The sequence below is a fragment of the Hoplias malabaricus genome, chromosome 1 (genome assembly GCF_029633855.1).
Source record: "Hoplias malabaricus isolate fHopMal1 chromosome 1, fHopMal1.hap1, whole genome shotgun sequence".
Classification (NCBI taxonomy): domain Eukaryota; kingdom Metazoa; phylum Chordata; class Actinopteri; order Characiformes; family Erythrinidae; genus Hoplias; species Hoplias malabaricus.
Window position 1 is genome coordinate 59,201,791 of NC_089800.1, and position 27,018 is coordinate 59,228,808.

At 35.9% G+C, this 27,018-nt stretch overlaps 1 protein-coding gene across 5 annotated transcripts; it reads left to right on the forward strand.

Annotated features, from left to right (window-relative positions):
• smc6 (structural maintenance of chromosomes 6) lies at positions 1-26,978 on the forward strand. 5 transcript variants are annotated; one of them, XM_066668734.1, is made up of 28 exons: positions 7,807-7,969; positions 8,123-8,275; positions 9,303-9,470; positions 9,563-9,680; positions 10,277-10,382; positions 11,086-11,222; positions 11,296-11,357; positions 11,456-11,536; positions 12,318-12,419; positions 12,515-12,634; positions 14,455-14,550; positions 14,702-14,848; positions 15,002-15,090; positions 17,309-17,476; positions 17,700-17,878; positions 19,410-19,611; positions 20,542-20,656; positions 20,814-20,977; positions 21,281-21,416; positions 22,426-22,506; positions 22,677-22,847; positions 22,940-23,077; positions 24,194-24,339; positions 24,420-24,545; positions 25,056-25,161; positions 25,582-25,734; positions 25,905-26,002; positions 26,086-26,978. In XM_066668734.1, the coding sequence occupies exons 2-28, from the start codon at positions 8,261-8,263 to the stop codon at positions 26,162-26,164; spliced, it is 3,303 nt and encodes a 1,100-aa protein (XP_066524831.1). In that variant the 5' UTR covers positions 7,807-7,969; positions 8,123-8,260; the 3' UTR covers positions 26,165-26,978. The 5 variants fall into 5 exon arrangements, with proteins under 5 accessions (XP_066524845.1, XP_066524831.1, XP_066524825.1 ...); XM_066668748.1 differs by lacking the exons at positions 7,807-7,969; positions 8,123-8,275 and adding an exon at positions 1-52; XM_066668728.1 differs by having other exon boundaries at positions 7,807-8,275.
• Positions 26,979-27,018: the final 40 nt, after the last annotated feature.

A 27,018-nucleotide genomic window follows, 5' to 3' on the forward strand; every position in this document is an offset into this window, starting at 1 on the left:
AGCATCTGAAAAGGAAGCCTGTTGGAGCTATGTGTGAAAGAGATTAAGTATAGTAAGTTCATTCTACTTTTTCTCTCACTCAATGTTACTAGAGCCTGCTAGAGTAGTTAAACAACATTTGTTTTCTTAGTACATTGATATGACACTCGCATTTAGCGAACAAGCCTTAGCATCCCCTTAGCATTCTCTTCCACCTTAAATGTGTCAGCTCGACCAGCAGTTCCAAAATAAACCATAGTTTTAGTCAAGCTAACGTTAGTGACGTTAGTTTTTCTCTCACTCAAAGTCACTAGAGCCTGCTAGAGTAGTTAAACAAGATCATTTTTAGTAAATTTATATCACTCTTGTATTTAGCAAGTTTTCCGTTCCACCTTAAATGTGGCGGCAGTTACATTCAGAGTTTAAAAAAATCAATCCAAACATTTTTTAAAATAATATATTTAAAGCCTTTTTCAAGGTCTTTTCTGACTGGCATTGTGTGTTAGTGTTTGAGTATCACAGCCAAGTGTATATTACATTATAAGTGTATATTACATTACATACACTGTGTTAAATATTGATAAACATAAAATGAATGTAACGGTTGGGTTAATTCTTCATGTAAACGCTAATTTTTAATAATGGCAGGTTGTGTGTTCCTTATACAATTACAACATTAGTTCTCTAAAATTTTAAATATCTGATCATATGTGTTAGATGAATTTCCCTTTTATTCTCAGCACATGGCAGCATCACCCAATATCCATTTATGTAATTTCAATTTGCCTGCATTTTAGATCAGTAGTTATTAACTTTAAAAAGGTGTATGTTCATATCTACACGTTCTCTCTCACCTCAGATAAAAACAGCCCAGCATTGCTGACTATATTTTGAAGAAGATCTGCACACCACAGCAAGCAGCTGTTCTCACTGATGGTATCCTGAATATGCTAGTAACAGACAGGAAACCAAATTTGGCTTGTCTTCCTTTTTATCCGATTAATAATCAATTTAATCGATTAATCGAAAACAATAATTGACAGATTAATTGATTATCAAAATAATCATTAGTTGCAGCCCTACTGCCTTCCAAAAAATAGTTGAAGAAAATGTTAAATCAGTTAAATGTTTGTTGACAGTTGTGGGTGTTTTAATCACTACCGTTGAATGATGCTGTTTTGTACTTTGCAGAGTATTTGTTTATTTTATTACCCAGAAATGGATGATTATTTAATTTAATAAGCTATTTTATAATACCTACCTTTTGGGTTCCATTGGCTATATGTCAGAGTTTACAAGTGATTTTTTATTAAGGGGTTTAAATAAAACTCCAGTTATTTATACAATTGAATGTGTGAGTGCAATTAGTGAGTTATTACAAGACAGCATTAAAAACAAATGGCCATTGCAACACTATGTATTATTTTTAATATTGAACAATAATATTTTGTCCATATAGTCATGTAAAATGTAGGTAATATTGTTATGTACCAGTGGAAATAAGTGGTAAAACAAAGAGCCATTTAGGAGCCGAAAGAGCCAAAAGAGCCGAAATTCCCATCACTACTATGAACACATTTAAAAATCATTACTAGAGCCTCAAAATATATTCTACAACTAACAGGTAACCAGTGCAATGACTTGAGTGTAGGTGTAATGTGATCTCCCTTTCTCTTGCCAGTCAGATCTCTGGCAGCGGCGCTGTGGACTCATTGCAGGTGTATAATAGAGCCCTTTGGCAGAGCACATAAAACAGCATTCTAATAATGTAATATCAATGTGATGAATACGTGGACATGTTTCTCACTATTTGACAGAGAGAAAATGTCCCAGACCTTGGCGATATTTTGAAGGTGGAAGTAAATTGCCCTCCAAGTAGCCATGATGTGTGACTTAAAGAAAAGCTCACAGTTTATACACATTGTTTGGCCTTCAGAAGCATGTGTTTAAATAGATCTGAACATCCAGGTTTATGTTTTTAGTAATGGTTTAACAGCTGCTGTTAAGACTGTAGGGGAAGTTTTTCCTGATACAGTAAGTGGTTTTAAACAATTTTTAGAGTGATAATGAGTTCAGAACTTGAAGAGAAATGTTTTAAAGTGGTCAAATGCACACATGGGGGATTTTAAATGTCAATCTCATGGAAATAGGACCTCTTACTATTCAGGAAAAAAAATTCTATTAAAGGTGATGTTTGAGATTTCAATCCAATACACTTTTTTTAAATATATAAAATTCAGAGGTTTCCTCATCATATGCTACCTTGCCAGTTTGTTTGCCCCCTGGAAAGAACTACAGTGTATATACACAGCCCTGACTATGCAAATGGGAAACTAAGAATCTCAGCCTGAAATGGCTCAGGCTTTCTCTCTCTTTGCATCGTTGGCTGAGCCACAGTCAAGAAACCACATCTGGGGATGATGGGACGGTGGAGAGACCTCTCAACATTAAAAAGCATGAAAAGGGTTGAGGATGTAACTCTCCATAGGTGGGTAATACTCTCTTATTTTTCTGTTTCAGATTAATTACTTAAAGTGGAACTGACCTTTAATCTTTCCATGAAAGTAAACACATATCTGGGAGTGTTTCTCTAGGATGCCTTAAACCTATGTAAAATGATTATAATTACATTTTGGTACAAGAAGATCCATACTGGTTTTAACCCTGAGTGTAAATGCTTGAACAACCCCTTTCCTGAATTTTATAAGGAGGGACAGGGATTCTATCAGGTCTATGAAGGTCATTGCAGTAACAGAATTGAGATGCTTGATTAATGCTTGCTTTCCTAATGTTCTGTATGCCAACACATTGAAAAATACACAAACGTGATCAGAGATTGCAACATCAGCAGTTTTAAGCTCTTTAACATCTATATTTTTTAAATGATCAATTCTAGAGTGTGATTGTGCTTATGAGTTGGACTTGATACATTGTATGAGATCAAAACTGAGCAGTGTCTGAATTTGTAGCTGTTGGATTTAAGGGCATATCCATGTGAATATTAAAATCCTGAGTGACCAAAAACCTAATAATAATAATAAGAAGAAGAATTATAATTATATGATGTTAAATTTAGCACCATTCACATACCCAAGAATGCTTTACAATTGGATTAAAGGGGGGAAAAAAACTGAGAATTGAAACATTCTGAGAAAATACAGGATTTGAGCCAGGCTTAGAAGATGAAAGGAGGAAAACGAGCAAATAGAGGAGGATAGTTAAAATTCTAGAAATCACATCTGCAAGGTCTTCAGAAAAATCTGTATACAGGTAGTCTGTAGATGACTAGTAATAAAGCTGGAGATAATTACTCTTCAATTGCACATTGTTTCAAATTGTCACATGTTTTAAACTCCGGTAAAGTTGGTTTCATATTCGCATATTCAGATTTCTTTCTTCAATAGCTCTCAAACGGTGCATGCAAATGACTTAATACTTGCAAAGTATTGTTTTTGGGATGCAAGACAAGCAACTACAACTCAGTTTATGTCAGAAATGTTTGCCATTTAAAAAACACGAAATATATTGTTTTCTATGGGCTGCCGCCATCTCCGCGAGAGCTAAGGGACCGTTTACAAACTACACTACACAGTAAAAACGAAGGTGACCAACCTCACACATGATGTATGCTACATCTCCTACCTTGATAAATTTAACCATTACTGGCCCGTGGTGATACATTTTTCATTACAAATTTCAATAGATTTTGAACCTTTTATAATATTTTTTCAAAACAAGTTTTATTTGATCAAGTGCCAACCACATGACGTACTACACCTGTTATTTTGGTAAATTTAACTATTTCTGGCCTGTGGTGATACATTTTTCATTATAAATTTCAATAGATTTTGAACCTTTTATAATATTGTTTCAAAACAAGTTTTATTTGATCAAGTGCCACCCACATGACGTACTACACCTGTTATTTTGGCAAATTTAACCCTTACTGGCCCGTGGTGATACATTTTTCATTATAAATTTCAATAGCTTTTGAACCTTTGATGATATCTTTTCAAAACAAGTTTTATTTGATCAAGTGCCATCCACATGACGTACTACACCTGTTATTTTGGTAAATTTAACCCTTACTGGCCCGTGGTGATAAAGTTTTCATTATAAATTTCAATAGATTTTGAACCTTTGATGATATTGTTTCAAAACAAGTTTTATTTGATCAAGTGCCATCCACATGACACACTACACCTGTTATTTTGGCAAATTTAACCCTTACTGGCCCGTGGTGATACATTTTTCATTATAAATTTCAATAGCTTTTGAACCTTTGATGATATCTTTTCAAAACAAGTTTTATTTGATCAAGTGCCACCCACATGACGTACTACACCTCTTATTTTGGCAAATTTAACCCTTACTGGCCCGTGGTGATACATTTTTCATTACAAATTTCAATAGATTTTGAACCTTTGAGGATATTGTTTCAAAACAAGTTTTATTTGATCAAGTGCCACCCACATGACGTACTACACCTGTTATTTTGGTAAATTTAACCCTTACTGGCCCGTGGTGATACATTTTTCATTATAAATTTCAATAGCTTTTGAACCTTTGATGATATGGTTTCTAAACAAATTGTATTTGATCAAGTGCCACCCACATGACGTACTACACCTGTTATTTTGGTAAATTTAACCCTTACTGGCCCGTGGTGATACATTTTTCATTATAAATTTCAATAGCTTTTGAACCTTTGATGATATGGTTTCTAAACAAATTGTATTTGATCAAGTGCCACCCACATGACGTACTACACCTGTTATTTTGGTAAATTTAACCCTTACTGGCCCGTGGTGATACATTTTTCATTATAAATTTCAATAGCTTTTGAACCTTTGATGATATGGTTTCTAAACAAATTGTATTTGATCAAGTGCCACCCACATGACACACTACACCTGTTATTTTGGTAAATTTAACCCTTACTGGCCCGTGGTGATACATTTTTCATTATAAATTTCAATAGCTTTTGAACCTTTGATGATATGGTTTCAAAACAAATTTTATTTGATCAAGTGCCACCCACATGACATACTACACCTCTTATTTTGGCAAATTTAACTATTTCTGGCCCGTGGTGATACATTAATCATTACAAATTTCAATAGCTTTTGAACCTTTTATGAAATTGTTTCAAAACAAGTTGTATTTGATAAAGTGCAACCCACATGACATACTACACCTTTTATTTTGGTCAATTTAACCATTGCTGGGCAGTGGTGATGGGTTTTTGAAAATAAATTTCAATAGCTTTTTAACCTTTTATGATATTGTTTCTAAACAAGTTTTATTTGAACAAGTGCCACCCACATGACATACTACACCTGTTATTTTGGTCAATTTAACAATTAATGGCCCATGATGATGCATTTTTGAGAATACATTTCAATAGCTTTTGAATGTTTATTGAAATTGCTCAGAAAGAACATGTAGCTGTTTGAATGAAGTAATGGTGGGGTAGGCAATAATTTGAGCAGCTTTTTTAACAGGTTTTAAAATATTTTTATTGACCAACTGTCAATATTTTGCAGAATGTAAGTATATACACACAAAACAACAGCAATAGTTATAATCCAAAAAAATTACTTTCAATGTAAAAATTAAGTTGTCTGACTCATGAGAGACATAACTTTTGCCAGAGGTGTACATACAGTAGGTGTATGCAAAATGTTGGTGTTTCCACAGGATTCATTTAAAGAAAGCTGGAGCAGACATTCCCAGAAACAGAGACTACCTTATGTAATGCATAACATGAGATGTGTTGCTACTTGTCTTGGACAATGTCCTAGATCCACAATGGCCCTTTACAGACAAACAGTCTCTGTTTCTGGGAATGTCTGCTCCAGCTTTCTTTAAATGAATCCTGTGGATACACCAACATTTTGCATACACCTACTGTATGTACACCTCTGGCAAAAGTTATGTCTCTCATGAGTCAGACAACTTAATTTTTACATTGAAAGTAATTTTTTTGGATTATAACTATTGCTGTTGTTTTGTGTGTATATACTTACATTCTGCAAAATATTGACAGTTGGTCAATAAAAATATTTTAAAACCTGTTAAAAAAGCTGCTCAAATTATTGCCTACCCCACCATTACTTCATTCAAACAGCTACATGTTCTTTCTGAGCAATTTCAATAAACATTCAAAAGCTATTGAAATGTATTCTCAAAATTGCATCATCATGGGCCATTAATTGTTAAATTGACCAAAATAACAGGTGTAGTATGTCATGTGGGTGGCACTTGTTCAAATAAAACTTGTTTAGAAACAATATCATAAAAGGTTAAAAAGCTATTGAAATTTATTTTCAAAAACCCATCACCACTGCCCAGCAATGGTTAAATTGACCAAAATAAAAGGTGTAGTATGTCATGTGGGTTGCACTTTATCAAATACAACTTGTTTTGAAACAATTTCATAAAAGGTTCAAAAGCTATTGAAATTTGTAATGATAAATGTATCACCACGGGCCAGTAAGGGTTAAATTTGCCAAAATAAGAGGTGTAGTATGTCATGTGGGTGGCACTTGATCAAATAAAATTTGTTTTGAAACAATATTATAAAAGGTTCAAAAGCTATTGAAATTTGTAATGAAAAATGTATCACCACAGGCCAGTAAGGGTTAAATTGACCAAAATAACAGGTGTAGTACGTCATGTGGTTGGCACTTGATCAAATAAAACTTGTTTTGAAACAATATCATTAAAGGTTCAAAAGCTATTGAAATTTGTAATGAAAAATGTATCACCACGGGCCAGTAATGGTTAAATTTATCAAGGTAGGAGATGTAGCATACATCATGCGTGAGTTTCGTCACCTTCGTTTTTACCGTGTAGTGTAGTTTGTAAACGGTCCCTTAGCTCTCGCGGAGATGGCGGCAGCCCATAGAAAACAATATATTTCGTGTTTTTTAAATGGCAAACATTTCTGACATAAACTGAGTTGTAGTTGCTTGTCTTGCATCCCAAAAACAATACTTTGCAAGTATTAAGTCATTTGCATGCACCGTTTGAGAGCTATTGAAGAAAGAAATCTGAATATGCGAATATGAAACCAACTTTACCGGAGTCATATTTAAATGTAGAATGTTCTTCTAAAAACAGCAAGAAGTAATACAGTGCAAACATACAACACCACCACCTCTCGTGTTTATTCTCGAAGCATTAAAAATATTTACATTTGGATATGAGGCTTTATTTAATACTGTCAAGCTATGTTTCTTTTAAGAAAGGGAAATCAAGAAAATAATCTAAGGTAAAAAAATTGCAGAACACCAACGAAGCCTTCTGGAATGTTGCAAAACATTTGCTGAATGGTAGTGTAATGTTGCACATTAACGTTGTGATAAACCTATAAAATGTTTAATTTTGACTTTCTAACAATATTTACACAACGTTCTTAATGAGTAATGCAGTGGTTTTTACCACGTTGTGATGTAGTTCTGTTTTGCTGGGTTTTCGCAGTCATCGTAATCTGAGAGAGTAGTTCAGAGTATCTACAAAAATTAACAACAGGTGCCTGTTTTTCACATTACACACAATGAAAAAATAAAAAGGCGTATGCTGATATGCCAAGATTTTAAACACGACTGTATTTATGGAAGGAAAATAAAATACAATGTTTAATCAACGTGAAAAAACCCGGTTTCCTCTGAAAATGCTTTGATTTGTGATATACTGTTTTTTATTTATTTATATATTTATTAATCTGTTTTAACGGGAAAAACGTTGTTCGATTCGAATTCCCAAAATCCAAAGAACCGGATCAAAGAGCCGACTCATGAACCACACTTGTCAACATTGGCCCGTGCCGGATTTATTTTCCTGGTTGAATGTAAGGCGGCTGATCGGTGAAACCGTCCCGTTTTGGAACTAAATTCGGGCGAGCGTTTACCCGCGGGATCGATGTGTAGGTCGTTAGAGCGTGTCAGACGTGCTGGGCTCTGTGGGGGATAGTGCTCTGATCTAGGTGCATTTCTTGCTGATGGTATAAAGGCAGAGAATGTAAGCTACTAACATCGGTCTCTCAGTCCGGCCTCTTAGCTAGCTACGTTATTTTAGTATGTTTTAGAGACTCGCAGTCTCTTTGTTACAGGTATAAACGAAAACACATTGATTTCAGACACTGAAGAGCAGTTTCCTTCCTGTTGGACAACAGACTTCTAGAGAGCAGGAACTTTAGCCACGCCCACAGTTCACAACAGTTTCTTACCAGGAAGCCGCAATAACGTATATCTTTAAAAAAAAGACACACTTCCACATGCAGGGGAATGGAGTAAGTCGCTATTTTAAAATAGTTTTTGCGAGTAAATACTTCTGAAATATCGCATGGTTAGTAAGTACAGCTGGCATATTTACTTTCTAAAAGTTGAATTCGAAAGTGTCTTCCTCAGATTGTTTATTACCACAGGCCATGGCAACTCTCACTCTTGTTAACTTAGGTATAAGAGCGCATAGATGAGCTTAATTTCATTAGCATCTTCTCTGTCAGTACTGTTGTTAAATCAGGATAACTGAAAACACCATTCAGATGTCTTTTTATTTGCTCATCCTGCCCATCCTGATGCACTTGCTACGACGTAAATTGCAGCACCTCATAGGAGCAAGAATAGCTCAGAACGGTGATGGGAAGACATACGAAGAGTTTACTTACATACATCTTCTTTTCCGCTTTTCCATTTCAGGGTCGCGGTACGAAGAGTTTAGTTGTTCTAAAAGGCAGTGGCTAAAGCAAGATATTGTATGGCATTAAACAAAAAGATCCCGATTTTACCATAACATTATATATATATAAAAAAGGAAAATAGTTCCCTGTAGGCTCCATTTTTGCAGTTACTTAAGTTAGCTGTATATGTGATGTACACAAAATGACCCCTGGTTCAGTGCATCACAGCAGTAAAGAAATTAATGAACACTTAAAAATGATTTAATACTGTGTGTGTATTATGATGACATTATGAAAGACCAGTGGAATTCCCAGCAAGATGAGGTTTGTAAATATAGATGATATGCATGCAGTATTTACCAAGGAACAATTTTACCAAGGAACAATTCTTATTTTTAAACACATTATATTTGATTTTTTTTATTTGTCAAGCCTTATAATAAACCATAGATTAAACTATTACATATATGAATGTATATATAATAAGTAGTCTTATTATAAAATAATACCACTGTTTTATTGTCAAGGCCAGTGTCAGCACTTACTATGTTTGCTGCATCAAGGAAATGCGTTTAAACAAAGACATCTCTCCAATATTTGTCAGCAGACTGATTTAGCCACAACATTTTCTCCACAGATTCAGCATGTCTGTACAATGAATAAAAGGAAGTCCAATGTCCTGAATGTGACAAAAGCCAGCAAATTATGCAGGATAGAGGATAACACACCTGTTCAGAATGTGGAAGATGAGGATGATGATGAAGACGAAGGAATGTTTCATCATGAGCACCCTTTCTCTTCCCCAGTAAGTGAATTGCTTCATTGAGTTGATGAATTCATCCTGTTTGAAATGATCTTGTACCTTGTACTAAAGTCCACACTGTCCTTTCTCTCTAGAGTGCAGGAGATATTGGTGTAATTGAGAGCGTCACTTTGAAGAACTTTATGAGCCACCCATTGCTTGGCCCCGTTCAGTTTGGACCAAATGTGAACTTCATTGTTGGTAACAATGGAAGTAAGAATGATCAAGTTACTCTACTTTCGTACCTTGATTCTCAGTCTGCTGTCTTAAAAGGGGAATTCTGCCAATGAGTAAAAATGTATGCATACATTTTAGGACAGAAATTTATCATAAAATATCAACGATTCATGAAATATACTGAACTGCATATTTGAATCATTTTAAATAGCTTTGAATGCAGTAAATGCTTGAGATGTGGTTCTTATTACCACTGTATTACCTTTAACCTCTGTGTAGTTGGTGACTCCACTTGGAAGTTACTAGCTATTTTAGATGATCAGTGATATTTGTAATAGAATATATCCAGTACCATATGTATGACGCCTCAATTTTACACTAATTCATTATCATGTAACCAAAATGCAGTTTGCTGTGATACTAAATTATTGATCAATAGATCTGAGCTACTATTTGTTTAATTTTTGTTAAACAAAATGTTTAACCTCAGTTAGTCTTTCACTGTGATTATCGTACATATTTAGCACTGCTGAAATGTATTTGTTAATATATGTTGGGAAAGTGAATGCTCTTTATGATTTGTTGCATTTCTATACTTTGCTCATGATATCCGACATCATTTACTGTGTTAGGTGGTAAAAGTGCTATTCTCACAGCACTTATTGTGGGACTGGGAGGAAAAGCAACTACAACTAACAGAGGTGCATCTCTAAAAAGTTTTGTAAAATATGGAGAGAGGTTAGTTCAATTAAAGTTAACTTTTTTCCTGCTCTAGTTCTTCTAAATTTTATTTAATATATTGCATGTTTTTATTTATTTTCTTTTAGATTTGTGAAAGATTGTTTCTGTACTCATTTTTTTAACAATTAAAATGACAGAATATATTTCATTGTATGTGCTTCATACTTTATACTTTTAGACCATTCACCCATTTCTTCAGCACTCCAGTGACACTGACATTTTAGTATGTCTTGTGCTTGTTTGAGTTGTTGAGACATAGCAGTGCTGCTGGAGTTTTTAAGCACTCTGCCTATTTACTGGCCAGAGTATTAGAAACACCTGCCTTGTGGTACCACCTTGTAGATACAAAATTTGAAATAGTAGAATATCTGATTCTGCACAGTTTGTGTACATCAGCCTCTAATTCTTCATCAGTGGTTACAGCAAGTGCTGGATATTTTTATTTGGTGTACAATTCTTGTTCCAGCAATGACACTGAGGTGTTTATACATTTCAGCAGCACAGCTGTGTCTGATCCACTCGCAACAGTACAATACACACTAACACACTGCCCCATCAGCTTGATGACAGTGCTGAGAATGATCCAACACCTAAATAACTGCACAATTAGACTACAAGTGACCTTGTAGAAAAGTTTTGGCAGATTGGTGTGTGAGTGTATACAACACGGTTATACTGTATCTGTTATGTTTTTTCCCAGCTCTGCAGAAGTCATGGTAAAATTGCGGAACAGAGGGAGTGATGCTTATAAAGATGATGTGTATGGAGACTGCATCTCTGTTGAGCAGAGGATCACAAGTGATGGTTGCAGGACTTGCAAAATCAAGAACAAAACTGGTAATATACTGAGCACTTGCTGTCTGATATGTCCATGAATTACTGTAAAATCTCAGATTTACTCTGTTTTCAGGTCACATTATCTCCACTAAGAAGGAAGAATTAACAGCAATATTAGACCATTTCAATATACAGGTTGCACATATTTTATCAGTTATTATTTAGCTAAATAATTTTTTTCACCTACTCTGCATATGTGATATTATTATATATTTTTTATGTTGTTTAAATAGGTTGACAATCCAGTCTCAATCCTAAATCAGGAAATGAGTAAGCAGTTTCTGCATTCAAAAAGTGAAGCAGATAAATACAAGGTGAGAACCAGGGAGAGATCTTGTCAATAAAAGTGCATGGTATACTATGGTCTGGTTACAAAATGTTATTTCAAATGAATTCCATGTTTTAATATTATGTTTTAATTCCAGTATAATTAGACTTTATATGTTTTTTTAAAGGCCTGTAACAACTATAAATCCAATTTCTACAGGTTGGGGTGCTTGGACATGTTAATATAAATAAAAACATAATGCAACATAGACAAATAATCATGTACAAATAAATCAACATCATTTACAAATAATATAAACCACATATTTAATTGATAATAGTAAACAGGTAATATTTTACATGTTGAAAGTGAAAGGTTTTCCCATCCTTGCCTGTTATAGGAGTTCCAATCTTCAACAGTTTGGGGTCTCCATTACAATGTTTTACGATTCGTAATGCACAATTTTTGCAATGGGTGACAGATATGGAATTAAGCACCAGGACTCTACCTTTTTAGAACTGATGTTGTCTTAGATGGCAGCACATTTCACTACAACCAGTATACGTTGTTCAGCATTAACGGTGCCTTCACAGTTGTGCAAGTTATTCATTTAATGTGCACTAATGCACCTCCATACCAACTGGGATGTAGACTTTGGAACTGTGCACATATAACAAGCTGGATGTTCCTCTCGTTTCTAGCCTGAAGCAGGCAGCATTCATTTATTCATCCAAGGGTTGTAACCTTCCACTAATGGATATTGGTGTAATATATCTGCAGATAATCCTGATTTTATCATTTAAATTGCGTTTCCCTTTTTTCTAAAGTTTTTTATGAAGGCAACTCTGCTTGAACAGATGAAAAGAGACTACATTCACATTAAGCAGACCAAAGCTCTGACAAGGGAACAGGTGGAAAGACAGGAGGAGGTAAATTCGTATTTTTATGCAACCATATTAATTACATTGATACACAGTATCTGAAACTGATTGATTGGTAACTTCCCTTTCTATGCATTTTTCAGTGTTTGAAAGATCTCAAACAATTGTTTTTACAAAAGAAAGAAAAGTATGAAAGTTTATCAGCACTTGGAAAAATGAAGCAGACTCTGGAAGATCTGAAGCGAAAGATGGCATGGTCTCTGGTAGGTTTTCTAAGTCGTGTTAGCATGTTTTGTTCTTTTATTCATGAGCTTAGCTTTTAGTGGCACATTATTAAGCCACCTCAAATTCATGAACTCTGGGGTCCTAACAGAGATATTTTGCAGGTACACCAAAGTATTAAGCTTTTCAGTGACACTCGTTCTTATATTTTGATGCAGGCTTAACTGACTTTTCACTGTGCTGAAATTGTGGGACAGTATATTTCATGTGCATAAATAGATCCTGATACCAATACATAAATACAGGGGTTGGACAATGAAACTCAAACACCTGATTTTAGACCACAATAACAATAACCTCCTTTTGCGGCCAATACAGCATCAATTCGTCTTGGGAATGATATATACAAGTCCTGCACAGTGGTCAGAGGGATTTTAAGCCATTCTTCTTGCAGGATAGTGGCCAGGTCACTACGTGATGCTGGTGGAGGAAAACGTTTCCTGACTCGCTCCTCCAAAACACCCCAAAGTGGCTCAATAGTATTTAGATCTAGTGACTGTGCAGGCCATGGGAGATGTTCAACTTCACTTTCATGTTCATCAAACCAATCTTTCACCAGTCTTGCTGTGTGTATTGCTGCATTGTCATCCTGATACACGGCACCACCTTCAGGATACAATGTTTGAGCCATTGGATGCATATGGTCCTCCAGAATGGTTTGGAAGTCCTTTGCAGTGACGTGCCCATCTAGCACAAGTATTGGGCCAAGGGAATGCCATGATATGGCAGTCCAAACCATCACTGATCCACCCCCATGCTTCACTCTGGGCATGCAGCAGTCTGAGTGGTGCGCTTTTTGGGGGCTTCTCCACACTGTAACTCTCCCAGATGTGGGGAAAACAGTAAAGGTGGACTCATCAGAGAACAATACATGTTTCACATTGTCCACAGCCCAAGATTTGTGCTCCTTACACCATTGAAACCGACGTTTGGCATTGGCATGAGTAACCAAAGGTTTGGCTGTAGCAGCCCGGCCGTGTATATTGACCCTGTGGAGATTCCGACGGACAGTTCTGGTGGAAACAGGAGAGTTGAGGTGCATATTTAATTCTGCCGTGATTTGGCCAGCCGTGGTTTTATGTTTTTCTGGATACAATCCGGGTCAGCACCCGAACATCCCTTTCAGACAGCTTCCTCTTGCATCCACAATTAATCCTGTTGGATGTGTTTCGTCCTTCTTGGTGGTATTCTGACATTACCCTGGATACCGTGGCTCTTGATACATCATAAAGACTTGCTGTCTTGGTCACAGAGACTTGCAAGACTTGCACCAACAATTTGTCCTCTTTTGAACTCTGGTATGTCACCCATAATGTTGTGTGCATTGCAATATTTTGAGCAAAACTGTGCTCTTACCCTCTGCTAATTGAACCTTCACACACTGCTCTTACTGGTGCAATGTGCAATTAATGAAGATTGGCCACCAGGCTGCTCCAATTTAGCCATGAAACCTCTCACACTAAAATGACAGTTTCATTGTCTAACCCCTGTATGTATAAGATGCCAAAGCTGAAGTTAGATCTTCCTTGATTAGCACTACAGAGAAATATAGTATTTCAGTTAGGTTACAAATACAGTAAAATAAGATGCAAATATTCATCTGTCCCATTATATTTTTCATAGTAAACTAAGGCCAGTGTTTATGCAATTCCGATATTGTGTCTTACAAACATGGATTTTTAAGTAAGTAATGTACTTTAGCCTTGTCTTCAAATGACAGACCCACTGTTTTTTAAGGGAGCTAAAGGTTAGAGCCTTGAATAACTGGACAGTGTGTTGAAAACTTGCTTTACCATAACAGGTGCAAGAGAAAGAGGGGCAAGTACAAGAACTGAAGAATCAAATTGAAAAAGAACAAAATCAAGGTGCACTCAAAGAAAAGCTTCTGCTCATCAAGGTACAACTGTTCATTATACTGCCTTTGGCTTAAAATGAATATACATGTATTATTCCTGTGAGATTCTACAGTGAATATTCATCTATGCATGTAGTCCACTAATTTTGTGACATAGCTGTTTGCACTTTAAGGTCTGTGCCTCCTTTTCTAGAGCAAAGCTACTATTACTGAAAAGAAACTGCAGGACATCCAGCAGGAACTTGAGAAAGTGAAAGAACAGGAGGAACATCTGGCAGAAGAAAGCAGAAAACTGAAAGATGAGGTTAAGCTCAAGAGCAAAGCTCAGAAGACTCAGGAAGTAAGATACTGTCACAATTATATTTCTTTTTAACTTTTTTGTTGGCTATCTTTTAACATAAAAACTTATATATTTTTTTATAAAACATGTTTCTTGTCTGCATATGCACTTTTGTGCTTGGTAATACTGATTTTCAAAGTTCTGATTTTTCAGTTGGTGTACTTCCGTGCTGAAAATAAATTAAAACAGCTGGAAAAGGAACAATGTCTTCTCCAGGGAAGAATTCACAAAATCAGTGATAGGTGTGTTTACATGTACATAAAAAAAGCTTTGACATTAGTATTTGTTTTCACGGTTATTAATTTAAACAAAATAATATGCTTCTGTTTCATTCCTCCTGACTGCCAGAGGTGGTGAAATCTATTGGTCCAGCTGTTCTGCACATAGTGCGGATTGAGAAATTATAACAAGGTCGCCTGTGACAATACACACCATATAAGAGGAGGCACGCACACATTGCTAATCCCTTTTTTCTTCTCATTCTTGGATTGTACTTGTGATACTGCTTGCCTCTGAGCTTCAGGACTGGACTTGACCTTGCAAAGTTGTGACATTCCTTTCTGTCCATGACAAAATTACTCTTGCAGAGCGGAGCTGTTGGTTATCCCATCTCTTTCTCATAATGCTAAGCTCAGTAGAGTGAACAATTCCTTAGACTGAAGTGATCCGTCAGCACTTGTCTGACACTTCAACTCCTGCCATGGGCCCTGCCCTTCCTTTAGAGAATTCACTAACCCATGCCTGTCAGCCTGAAGGTGGCACCTCCACATCAATTCAAAGCCTCCCTTACTTGCACTGTCTGAACACTCTGCTTGTATGTTCCCCATCCTGAGAGCACGCTTGGATGATATGTGTTACAATCATATGCTGGCTCACTGCGGTTTACTCTAAACCCAGAAAACAGCTTGCTCGCCCCAACTCACCTTGCTCACCTCCACTTCAGTCTGTTTTAGCGCCTGCAGGGCATGTTTTCATGTTTCAATGGGGTTGCTAGCACCCCGCCCACTTCAGATCTGGATTGCAAACCTCTGACCCATTATGTGTCAAAGACAGTCACTGTATATCCCTGCTCAGAATTTGGGGTCAGCATGTATTTCTGATGACAGGCGTTACCTTGCTCTTGCATCGCTCATTGCTCTCAGACTGGGTCACTCTGTAGAACCACATGGCAATACATGGGCCCTACCACCTGATGACCATTGCATTTTCTTATTTTTTTGCAAGCATTTAACATTGATAAACATATACTGATATCTCAGTATTTGGCTAGTAAATTTAGTGTTGCACATTAAATAATGTAGCAATTACATTCTGCCAGCTAACACAAATACAACATTTAACGTGGAACTGGAAAGTCTGCCAAATTAAAAAGTGAATTCAGCTTCATATTGCTCACATGTTAGGTGTGGGAGGTTTTATATGATGTTTCGAAAGTCAAGCAGTGCTCCTCTAATATCACTGCAGAGCTGCCTACTGCGTACTGCTAGTGGTCCAATAATAAGGGACTCTTATTTGTGTTGTGTTTTGTTGACGTATGGGGTCTTTTGAAGGATTGTCTCTTGGGTAAATCTAACAATTTCACCTTGTAGCTCAATTTTAAGGGGCAAGATGACAAGGGATAGGGGTAAAAATAAGAAAGGCTTTGGGCCCTATGCATCCAGCATTCCTCTCCAAGTAGAGGCTTTCTCATTGAATTTTTCAGGTCATCACCTGCGATTATGGTGCTCATGTCCTTCTGACCTTGCTTGTATGCGCCGTCCACAGACTTCGTTGCTTCTGGCTGTCAGGAAGCATGAAACAGAACGCAAGCTATACTTGGTACTGTAGTTCTAGGAATGCCGGATCATTGTCAGAGTGCCCTGTCACTTGGGCATGTGTGTTGTTACCACAAGAATTTTCTGAAGGTCTAGCAGAATGTTCACATCCTCTCTTAAATGGTGGGTGTCAAATGTGACCTTCACATAAAATATTTCTCAATTTGTGCTGCTCAAAGAGGAGACAGAGCAGTTGCCCGATGTTCATAGAGCCACAGTTACATTCTTAACTAGGATTATAATCTGGTTATGTCGTGTTTTGTAGGATAAATATATTATACTGTAAAATATATTTGCTTTATCCCAGTCCAATTTGTATAGTTAGCACTTTTGGTCGATTTAGAGTAATAAAAATTAGCACTACTCTAGCAGAGTTCAGAAATATGAGCAATTTAAAGATTTTAAGACATGTACAGTTCATCCCATATTTTCACCACCAGTTAATATTTGCCAACTGTATGTAGAGTAATATTATGCAGTGGCTATTTTTACCAACTACAGAATAAGAAGCAAAGTGAAATTACCAGTTATATATATTTTCAGATTTGTAGATTTTATCCAGTAATAGTGTATAAAGTTACATCTTTGCTGTGTACTTTTGTATGAAAACCATAAATGCTTAATTATGTGTCACTGTATTTGCTAGTAATGGCAGAAAGAATCATGAGTCCGAGCACATGCAACGGTTAAAGAAAATATCTGCTCTAAAAAAGCAGCTGGAAAAGCTTGAAACTGAGTCTACAATGCTTAATCAAGAGATCAAGGAGAAGCAGCAGGCCCTTTTTAAAGGAAAAGAGGAATATGACAAGCTAAGGTAGATCTACAATTATTGCACAGACTTTCACTTTATTTTGAGACACATTTTACAGATACCACAGTATTATGTACTGTTTTATGCAAAGCTCTTTTTTGTTCATACAAATATCTGCACATTTTAATTCACAATTATTTTTAGTTTACTAAATATACATTTTGGTACCCATTGGGATTTTGACTTCTTAGGGAGTTAATAATGATTTTTCCGTGTGAAATATTAGCATGGAAGAAAAGAACATACAGGTGTCTCTGGAAACCAAAGTGAAAAGAAAGAATCAGCTGACTGCCAGCAGATCCAACAGATTGCGAAGATTTGGTGATTGCATGCCAGAGCTGTTGGAGTCTATTGACAGAGCACATGCTCAGGGGAGATTCATTAAGAAACCAGTGGGCCCAATAGGTGAATTTTTTTTTTTCTGTGTGTGTGTGAGACTAATACTTTTGAGCTTCTATTTATTTTTCTTTGTCAATAATATAACAAAAGTTTTCCTTATTGTAACAAGACATAGCCCTATATCTGAGGAGTAACATATGTTCAGATAGTTTTTATTTCTGCTTATTTATTTACTGTGCACATATTCAAACATGTAACATCTTTTTTTTTAAAGCCAAATAAAAAAAAATATATAGGAGTAGGCAAGAAGTTGTAGGCAGTTACTGCTCTGAAATATCTTTGGTAAGACGTTTTTTGCTATTTTGTAGCAGTGTTTCAGGCCACTCTGTAGTTCCCCATGGGTTTCTGTATTGGATTCATAATTTGAATATCCTGTGTAAACCTTCAATTTGATTCAGTTCCAAAGTTGGCTCTGCCATACTGACATCTTCACTTTCTTTTTTGGAATTTTGCTGGGGTGTGTTTGAATTTGTAGTCTAGTTGATCCATTCATCCCATCCCCAAATTTAGTTTCTTGACTGATTAGATAAAAATGATCCTCTAACATATCCAGGTAAATTGTTCCAGTCATATTTCCTTAGATGCCATCACAGGCTTTTTCTAGTGGAGCAGCCCCATGTCATGATGCTCCGACCACCATACATCACTGTGAAAGTGGTGTTCTTGGGAACATACATGCAACTTTTTGAATAATTTATTAATATTCTTTTTTGGTCAAATTTTAGATAGTTGTGCAGTTGCTGCACATCTTGTATTTTTCTTGTATTGTGTGGATTACAAAAGCTCGGCCCCTTAGAAAAAGTCCAGGAGGCTAAACTAGTCCAGACCTCCTCAACAGGTGCAATTTGAAACAAAAAACATAATAACAGAGACCTTGACCTTGCACCTTGGGCAGGCAGTATGGCTCTCTGTCACATCGCCTCACAAGCCCACTGCTAACCAGTGCATCTGTTAGCTGGCAAAGTAGATCAGGCAGTTGGTCTTCTCCTTCAAGTGTTTTCAACGTTTGTTAGCAGCAACTCACATGTTTCAGGAAGCATGTGCTTGCCCTCAACCTACCAGCATAGTGGCATGCTGTGTGACTGGGGGAGTCCTAGCTAATGGATGGAATTGGCAATTACTAAATAGAGGAGAAAATTTACATAGATAATTAAATAGTAAAATAATGAAAAGTCCTTCACAGTCAGTGTTGTGCATACTTAAAATCATTGTTTTAACTGAATGTGATTACCCTCATGTTTGCACTGAATTTTGTAGTGAGGAAAATGTCTGCAGAGAGCTGTTAGTTGGTTTCCTGCTAAAATGCTTTGGAAGGTGATAGTAGATTAAACTGTGTGTCTTGAAAGACTAAACGAATTTGCTTAGTCCTGAATAATAATGTTTTCATTTTGAAAACACTGATACATTGATTCTTGACTAAATGCCTTATCAGGTATGAACATACTTGACTTCTCATTTGTTAGCTGAGCTTCTCTAATACTTTTTATGATGATTGAAATTGGTCCAACTGAATTAACTTGAATGTTTTCTTTTGCAGGTGCATGCATCAGTCTTAGGGATCCAGGTTTAGCTGTGGCAGTTGAAAGTTGCTTGCGGGGTTTCATGAAAACCTTTTGCTGTGATAATTACAAAGACGAGAAGGTCTTGCAGGAGCTGATGTCTCCACACTTTCCCAGAGGCAGCAGACCACAGATTGTGGTGTGCCCATTCACTGACCGTGTTTACAATGTTCAGAGCCGGTGAGCACATCAGTTCTTCTCTCTTTGGTTAATCAATAATGCGTAGATCTTTTCATGATTAGTAGAATGTATAAAAATTAGATTGAACTATTGGGCTTCACACATGAACTTTTTGGTAAAATTTTACTTAATGAACGCACTATAACCTTCAGATATAATAGAAGTATGTGAGTATGTTAATGAGTTTGCAAATTGGGCGGGCATACATATGTCTTTTGCAATTAGTATAAATTTACCATAATCCAAGCCCAAGATTTTCAAATGACCCCCACATAAGAAAGGCCTAGGATTTAGGAATCTCTACAGAAATGTCAAATTTCACTTTAAACATCTTTCAGATATTACACACACTTTATGCCTTTTCAAGAGCAGGTCTAAAAAATTTTTATTTTCATGAACATTTTAAGACTATTGACACATAATGAATACAGGCATTTATACACAAATTCATTCTACTTACCTTTCATGAATGAGGCCCATGTAACTGCATGTGAAACTGCCAGTTATAACCCATTTCCTGTATTCTTAGTGGTGCAAAGGGTCTCTGTTCAGTTCAGAGTTAAGTGGAAATAGATCACTGTGGGAACATTATGTCATAAAACGCAATGAACACTGATCAGCCAAAACATGATAATACCTCCCTCTTTTTTTCTACACTTACTGTTTAATGTGAAAGTTTTATTGCAAAATTGGGATTTCAAAAAAATCTTACAGCTAAATGGGTGTCAGCTGAAAATGTTTAGTTTGTATTTTCATTCACTTTGATGGTCTTAACTTGAAGAAAAGGTTTGAAAGTCATTTGATACTGAACTGTATCGTTTGGATTTGGTGATTTTTAATTTGAGTACTGTAGGTAATAAACACTTAATTTTTTGCTTGATGCAGTGTGCCAAAAATAACTTTGTAATTTCTTTATTTTAACGTTGGTAGAAGTGTGCACCACGATGATTTCCCATCTGTTTTGGATGTCCTCATCATTGACAATCCTGTCATAACTAACTGCCTGATAGATATGAGGAGCATTGAATGTATTCTTGTAATAAAAGTAAGTTGATTCACATTTTGACGTTTTTCTATTGCTAAGTAAAACTGTTCAAATGTGATTGTTATGTTACGACTGAAACGATTTAGAATTATTTCTTATTAAATTTTCTCTGAAGAAAGCATGTCAACTTAAAATTGATCAGAATTGTAAAATGCAGGACAAAGCTGTTGCAAGGAGAGTTATGCAAGTGGGTAGACCCCCTAGAAACTGCAGGGAGGCCTTCACTGCAGATGGTGATCAGGTTTACACCAATCGCTATTACACCCCTGAACATGAAGTTCTGGTCAAGTACCTCAGTGGGGATCCAGAGGCTGAAATTCGGCAAGTAACATACTTACTATAATATTCTATCTCCATGTAACATATCAAATCTCTCAAAAGGCAATTTTTGGGGAGAAGGCATATTTTATTAACTTCCCAAACCATTTTGCAGTATTTCTACAGTTTAACACAATTCAAAGAACAGCAGCTGTGTTTAATTATAAATATATAATTGGTGTTTTGTTTAAAGCTTGAATATTTTGCCTTTGATTATAAAGCACTGTGGTTAGAAACTGACCGAATACATTTTTATTATGAGCAGAATTTAGTGTATTGTTTAAATTTTCATTTCTACATGTGCAGTCTGTTGCAGTCTGAAGTGGAAAACTATCAGGCGCAACTGAACAGGTTTCAGCTTCACTTAAGCTCTGTAAAGCAAGACATTCATTCCATGGAAGAGAAGCTTCGGGGTGTATTCATAGCATGCAAAAGGAATCAGGTATAATCTTCAAGGCTATTAAACTCAACTAATGCTCTTTCAATGTCAGAGGAAATGTCATTTTTTTCAAAGAACTTTCTGCGGTGGATATATATTAGTATCTGGAAAGATTTTGCGGTGTGTACAATATTGCAATATGGGATCTCTGTATACTAAATTCAAAGTATGCTTCTTGTTTGTGTGTTTTGCTACTATTTCAACAAGAGGACCTTTGCCTTGCTCAATTGGTTGTTTTCACACAAAGAATGAATTCAGGAGCTGCATATACAGTACACAACACATAAAAGCGTCATATAATATTTATTTATTTCACTATTGTTTTTCTGATGCAATGTGTCAACTCTATACATTTCACTGGTCACTTTATTAGATAAACTTACCTTTTAGTCATTATCTATTTTATCAGGTTTACTTACCTTATAGGTGCACATACATTTTTAGGAATCATGCAGTAGCTGTTACTTTGGTGGAAGGCCATTTTAAGCACTGTGACATTTAAGTGTCCCTGTGTGGAACAAGGATATCATAAAATGGGCTGCAATTTGTGACTAATTACTAATATAACAAGCCCATAAGATGTCATGGTAGGAAAAAAAATATATTTAAGGTCTTAAGTTTTTCTCTGTTCAAGAAATGAATTCTCTCAAATTATCTAAATTGTCCCATTCCATTGCAAAATGGAGAATTATCTATTATATTTAGGGAATTAATAAATTGGGGTTGTATTTTACTGAAATTGAATGAATGTATTTTGAAAATAAGGCTACACTTTATTAAATTGAGTAGGTGTATGGCAATCTTCAAGATATTTTATTTCTATTTTGACATCTTTGAAGATCCATGCTAAAGGTTTGGTTTATATTTTCCATGTTACTTTTATCCAGTAGTTTTGTTCATCAAAGCTTGCTCCTCTTTAAGCCTACTTGAGGAGTATTTAAGCACTCATTTTGTATTTTGCATGTATATATTTACACATGATGTTTTTACTTTTTATATGTTCATTTCACAGGAGAGCATAAATCAGGTTAACGCTTCCATAACAGAGCTGGAGAACATTGAGGAATCTCAGACTGAAGACATTAGTTCCCTGGTGTGTGGTCGGAGTCATTTTCACTGATTCAGTATCGTAGCTGCAGCTGTTTTGCAAAATGAATGAGAATCACTGGAGAAGACACACTTTCCTTTAATTATGCTGATTTTCTTATGAAATATAACAACTTGTTTACTGCATGTTCTGACATATAACACTTAAACTGTTAGGAAGAAGAAGCTCAAGAAAATGAGCAGAAAATTGAGCAGGAGAGGAAAAATGTAAAAGAGGCACAGAATGAACTGGAAAAGCACAATAAAGCTCTGATGGAAATTGATCGGAACCACAAAGATGTGAAAAATAAAAGGGAGCAGCTCGCAGATGAAAAGGAACAGTTAAAGGTGGAGAATGGTGAAATTATGGGAAAATCATTGCAAGCCAATTATACAATATAACAAATCAGTCAGAATTCTCTGATTTATTTTATGAGCAGGAGGAACAAGTGAAAGCGGCAGCTGAGTGCAGTAAACTGGAACAAACTCACAAGATTTGGGAAAAGAAGCTTGAGGCACATCAGAATAATATTCAGACCAAGAGAGAAGAACTAGCACTTATAGAAGAGCAGAAAGAGGTAATAGCATCTTTCATTTTAGTCATTTAGGTAGCATTCTCAATAAAGTTATTATCAATAAATAACCCTGTTTTATGTGTTTTTCCATATGTAGTTTTCACTTTTGCAATGTGCATACAATATAACCAAAAACATTTGAACACCTCATCCAAAAGTCCCCCTTCCACCCATCATCATCATCATCATCATTTTTTTTCCGCTTCTCCATTTCAGGGTCGTGGTGCCCTTCCACCCAACCTCATTCTAAAATTTACAGAAGGATTTACCCAAGGTGGTGTCAGAATTCAGCCACAAAAACATTAGTGTAGTCAAGTGCTGATGTTAGATGATTAGTTCTAAATCTAAAGCTACTTAAACTCATCCCAAAGGCATTATATGGTATTGCAGTGGAGAACAACCTTCCCCTTCTCCTCAGCCCTATCCTGGGGTGCTTTATACCTTTCTGGACCAAGCCTGGCTATGGATTGTGTTTGACTCATTTTTTAGTAACGTTTCATGTTTAAAACCATCTGTCATTTTTAAACAGTACTACAGTTTTATGTAAGACTGAAGCAGAGTTAGTAAACAGACAAAAACATATTTACAAATTTTGGGCAGCACAATGGTTCAACAGTGTCACTGTCACCCGGATCCTGGGGTTCTGGGTTCAGTCCCCACCTCTGCTCACTGCCTTTGATGACTTTGGTGTGTTTGCCCTCTGTGACCTTTTATTTTTTTTGTTGGAAAGAAGGATGAATCAAAGGATATACATTGGACTCTATCCTCAGAAGCACTGAAATGTCAGAGTCTGAAATGCTGTTATAGTGATTAATTCCATCTAATTTGCCTGATCTATTTAAAAAAATATTAGCTCATGGTCACATTTTATATCAGAGAGGAAAATACTAGCCATATCGGTACAGCACTGATAGCATGTTCTCGAGCTTCCAGTTACTGGCCTGTAATACAAGGCATTGGGCTGATATTTAATTGGCCTTTTTTATTTATTAATTGTTTTATTAATACCCAGATTACAGTATTACACACATTTATTAAGATGTTCTAAGTCAAATTACATTAATAAGAAAAGTATAATCCGTAATTTCTTTGTGATGGCCTTTTACTCTTTTTCATAAGGAAATTGAAGCAAAGGCCAGAGAAATCTGTCCCATTCCACAAAGAGCGGATCGGAGTGCTGAAAGTATTGACAGAGAGATCACACGCCTGCGCCAAAAGATCAGCACACAAGAGAGCAGCCATGGCAACCAGGAGCAAGTGATTAGGTTTGCATTTTACCACCTGGTGCATATTGTGTTCTATTATTCAATAAGCTTAACCTAAACATTTTATTTTAACTTCACAGGGAATATGCAGAGGCCCTTAGTAATTACAAAAACAAATCCAGCCAACTGAGAGAACTGAAGAGATTCATTGATCGCTTGGACAACATCATGACGGATAGACAAGCTCGGTATAAAACACTGAGAAGGTAGTCTGATGTTTATTATGTGATAATGAATATTTATCATATGAGGATGAGTCATGTTCATTGGTTTGCTTGTTAGGACTTTTTGAATTGTATTTCTTTGTAGATTTTAGTGTAACCATGTAGTGCAAATAAACCTTAATCTACGTTATTCTGTTTACATTAATAACATTCCTTTTCAGCTTTTCTCCTGACCTCCCATGTATGATACCTATATGTGTATTTACCTACAATGTTCGTAATTAATTAACTTGACCCTTTTCCAAGTTTTCTTTATCCATCAAAATTAAACCAGTTGCATTTTGTCCTGCATTTCATTTCTTATAAATGAACTCTGTACAATCACAGTACAGGGGAGTCAGTCACATCAAAGTGCAGGGAATTTTACTATTCAGTGCTACCAGCCCTTTAAGTTACAAAGGTATTTTTCTGTTCTGATATAGGTTTACAGGATTGAACAGGACATTGAATGTGACAAAATTGATTAAATTCTCTGTTGTGCTGTTGTTGCAGATCTCTCTCTGTGAGATGCAAGTTATACTTCAACAATTTCCTGATCAAGCTCCACTGCTGTGGGTCCATGATGTTTGATCACAGCAATGAAACTCTCTCCATTTCAGTATGTTATATTCTCTTATTTTACTGCATAAACCTTTCATTCATCTCTTCTTCCGGCTCCTGGAGGTAAACACTGTAGGACCACATTTAACTAACAATGTTAACATTTGCCATCTTGATATAAAAGGTCTTAAAGTTATGTTGACTCAGACTGCCAAAAATATTTGAAATATTATTTCTTATTGTAACTTGATGTGGCCCCCCACATCATGGCAGCCATGTTTTAAAGTACATTTAATAAAGAATCTCTGAGACATCCAGGCCTCTAGGTGTCAGTGAGGCAGAATCTTGGAGAAAATAACTATTTGTTCTTTTAATGGTTTAAGAGTGACAATAAAAAGACTCTATGCTCTCATAGCTAAGAAGAATGTGCTGTTTATTCTGAGTTCTCTGCTCACTGGAGTTGATGTATTATGTTAAGGTGAAGCCTCCAGGACAGGAGAACGATAACATAAATGACATGCGCTCACTGTCTGGAGGCGAGCGCTCCTTCTCCACTGTGTGTTTCATCCTCTCGCTGTGGGAGATCACAGAGTCGCCCTTCAGGTGTCTGGACGAGTTTGATGTCTACATGGTATGCACAATGTCAAACGTGGGAATTGAACCAGCAATGTCCTGATATGATTAGTGTCTGCACTGCTGACGTTTTATGTGCTTTTTAAACTACATGTATAAGATGAATGCTTTTTATTTATATGAAAACATTTTTATCCATTAATCTTCGTTTTATTTATTTCCATGAAGGACATGCATAATCGTCGAATCTCACTGGACCTTCTTCTGGAGCTTTCTGAGAGGCAGCATCTGCGGCAGTTCATCTTCATCACCCCTCAGACAACCAGGTAAAGAACTGCAGGTACAACAGACCTACAAATATACAGTGTTGAAAATTGAAAACTAAAAAAGAACCTTAATTTTCTGGCAGCACTCTCCCCAGAAGTCCACATATTAAAATCCATCAGCTTCAGGATCCTGAGAGAGAAAGTGAGGAGACTTTGCCATAATGTTGAAGTTTTTTCAAAAGAATAGAATGAAGAAAACTTTGTTCAAGGAAAGAATGAAAGGTATGTTTTTGTACCTTTGTGCATGTTATTTATTTTACTTTTTGAACCTAGCAACCAAAACTGTCTATGGAAAAAAACTGTTCACTGTTTAGTTCTCTCTGAAAAGCTGTGTCACACATTTAATCACCTAACTTGTTGTTCCTGTATTTAAAAAAGGATTAAGAGGAGTGTTGACTTAGACTTAAGGAAGGTTTACAGGACTAAAGGAAACACAGGTTGCATTTTTAGGGGATTTGTTTTCCTTTTTTTGTTTTTATTATAATTTTTTTAATTCTCTCTCTATATAACCCTATATAACGTATCTACCCAAAAAGTGTCTATATTCATGATATTTATACCATTCCATTTTCCATGTAAATATTTTGGGGTTTTTTTTTTATCCAGTGTTGTGTGTCAAATATTCTGATTATATTGTGATTACTGGTTGGATAAGTTCACATTTTAAATTTGTTCAAATCTAGAGATTTTCCCTGCACTCTGTGCTTAATAAATTTGAAGATACTGAAACTTCAACTGATTTTTATTAATACTAATGCCCTTACATATTTTACATTGAACACACTTACAGAAGCAGTCATTTTAACCACCTAAATTTTCCTAATCTCACATAAGATGAAAAATCTAATTTCTTTGTGGTCCCGGTTTAAACTGAATTTGATACATGATTTCTGATACACCTAGGTCATTGGGTGACTGTTTAATAGCTTGAAAAATAATAATTGGAGAAAATAACTGATTGTTCCTTTAACTAAATAATTCTACACCACAAACATGGTGCTTGCTTCAGTTTGCAA

Coding starts and splice junctions, on each gene's coding strand:
- smc6 (XM_066668720.1), top strand. CDS start 8,957: ATGAAAGACCAGTGGAATTCCCAGCAAGATGAG. Junction 12,635..14,454: donor GAAAGATGGCATGGTCTCTG/GTAGGTTTTCTA, acceptor TTACCATAACAG/GTGCAAGAGAAAGAGGGGCA. Junction 14,551..14,701: donor AAAAGCTTCTGCTCATCAAG/GTACAACTGTTC, acceptor CTCCTTTTCTAG/AGCAAAGCTACTATTACTGA.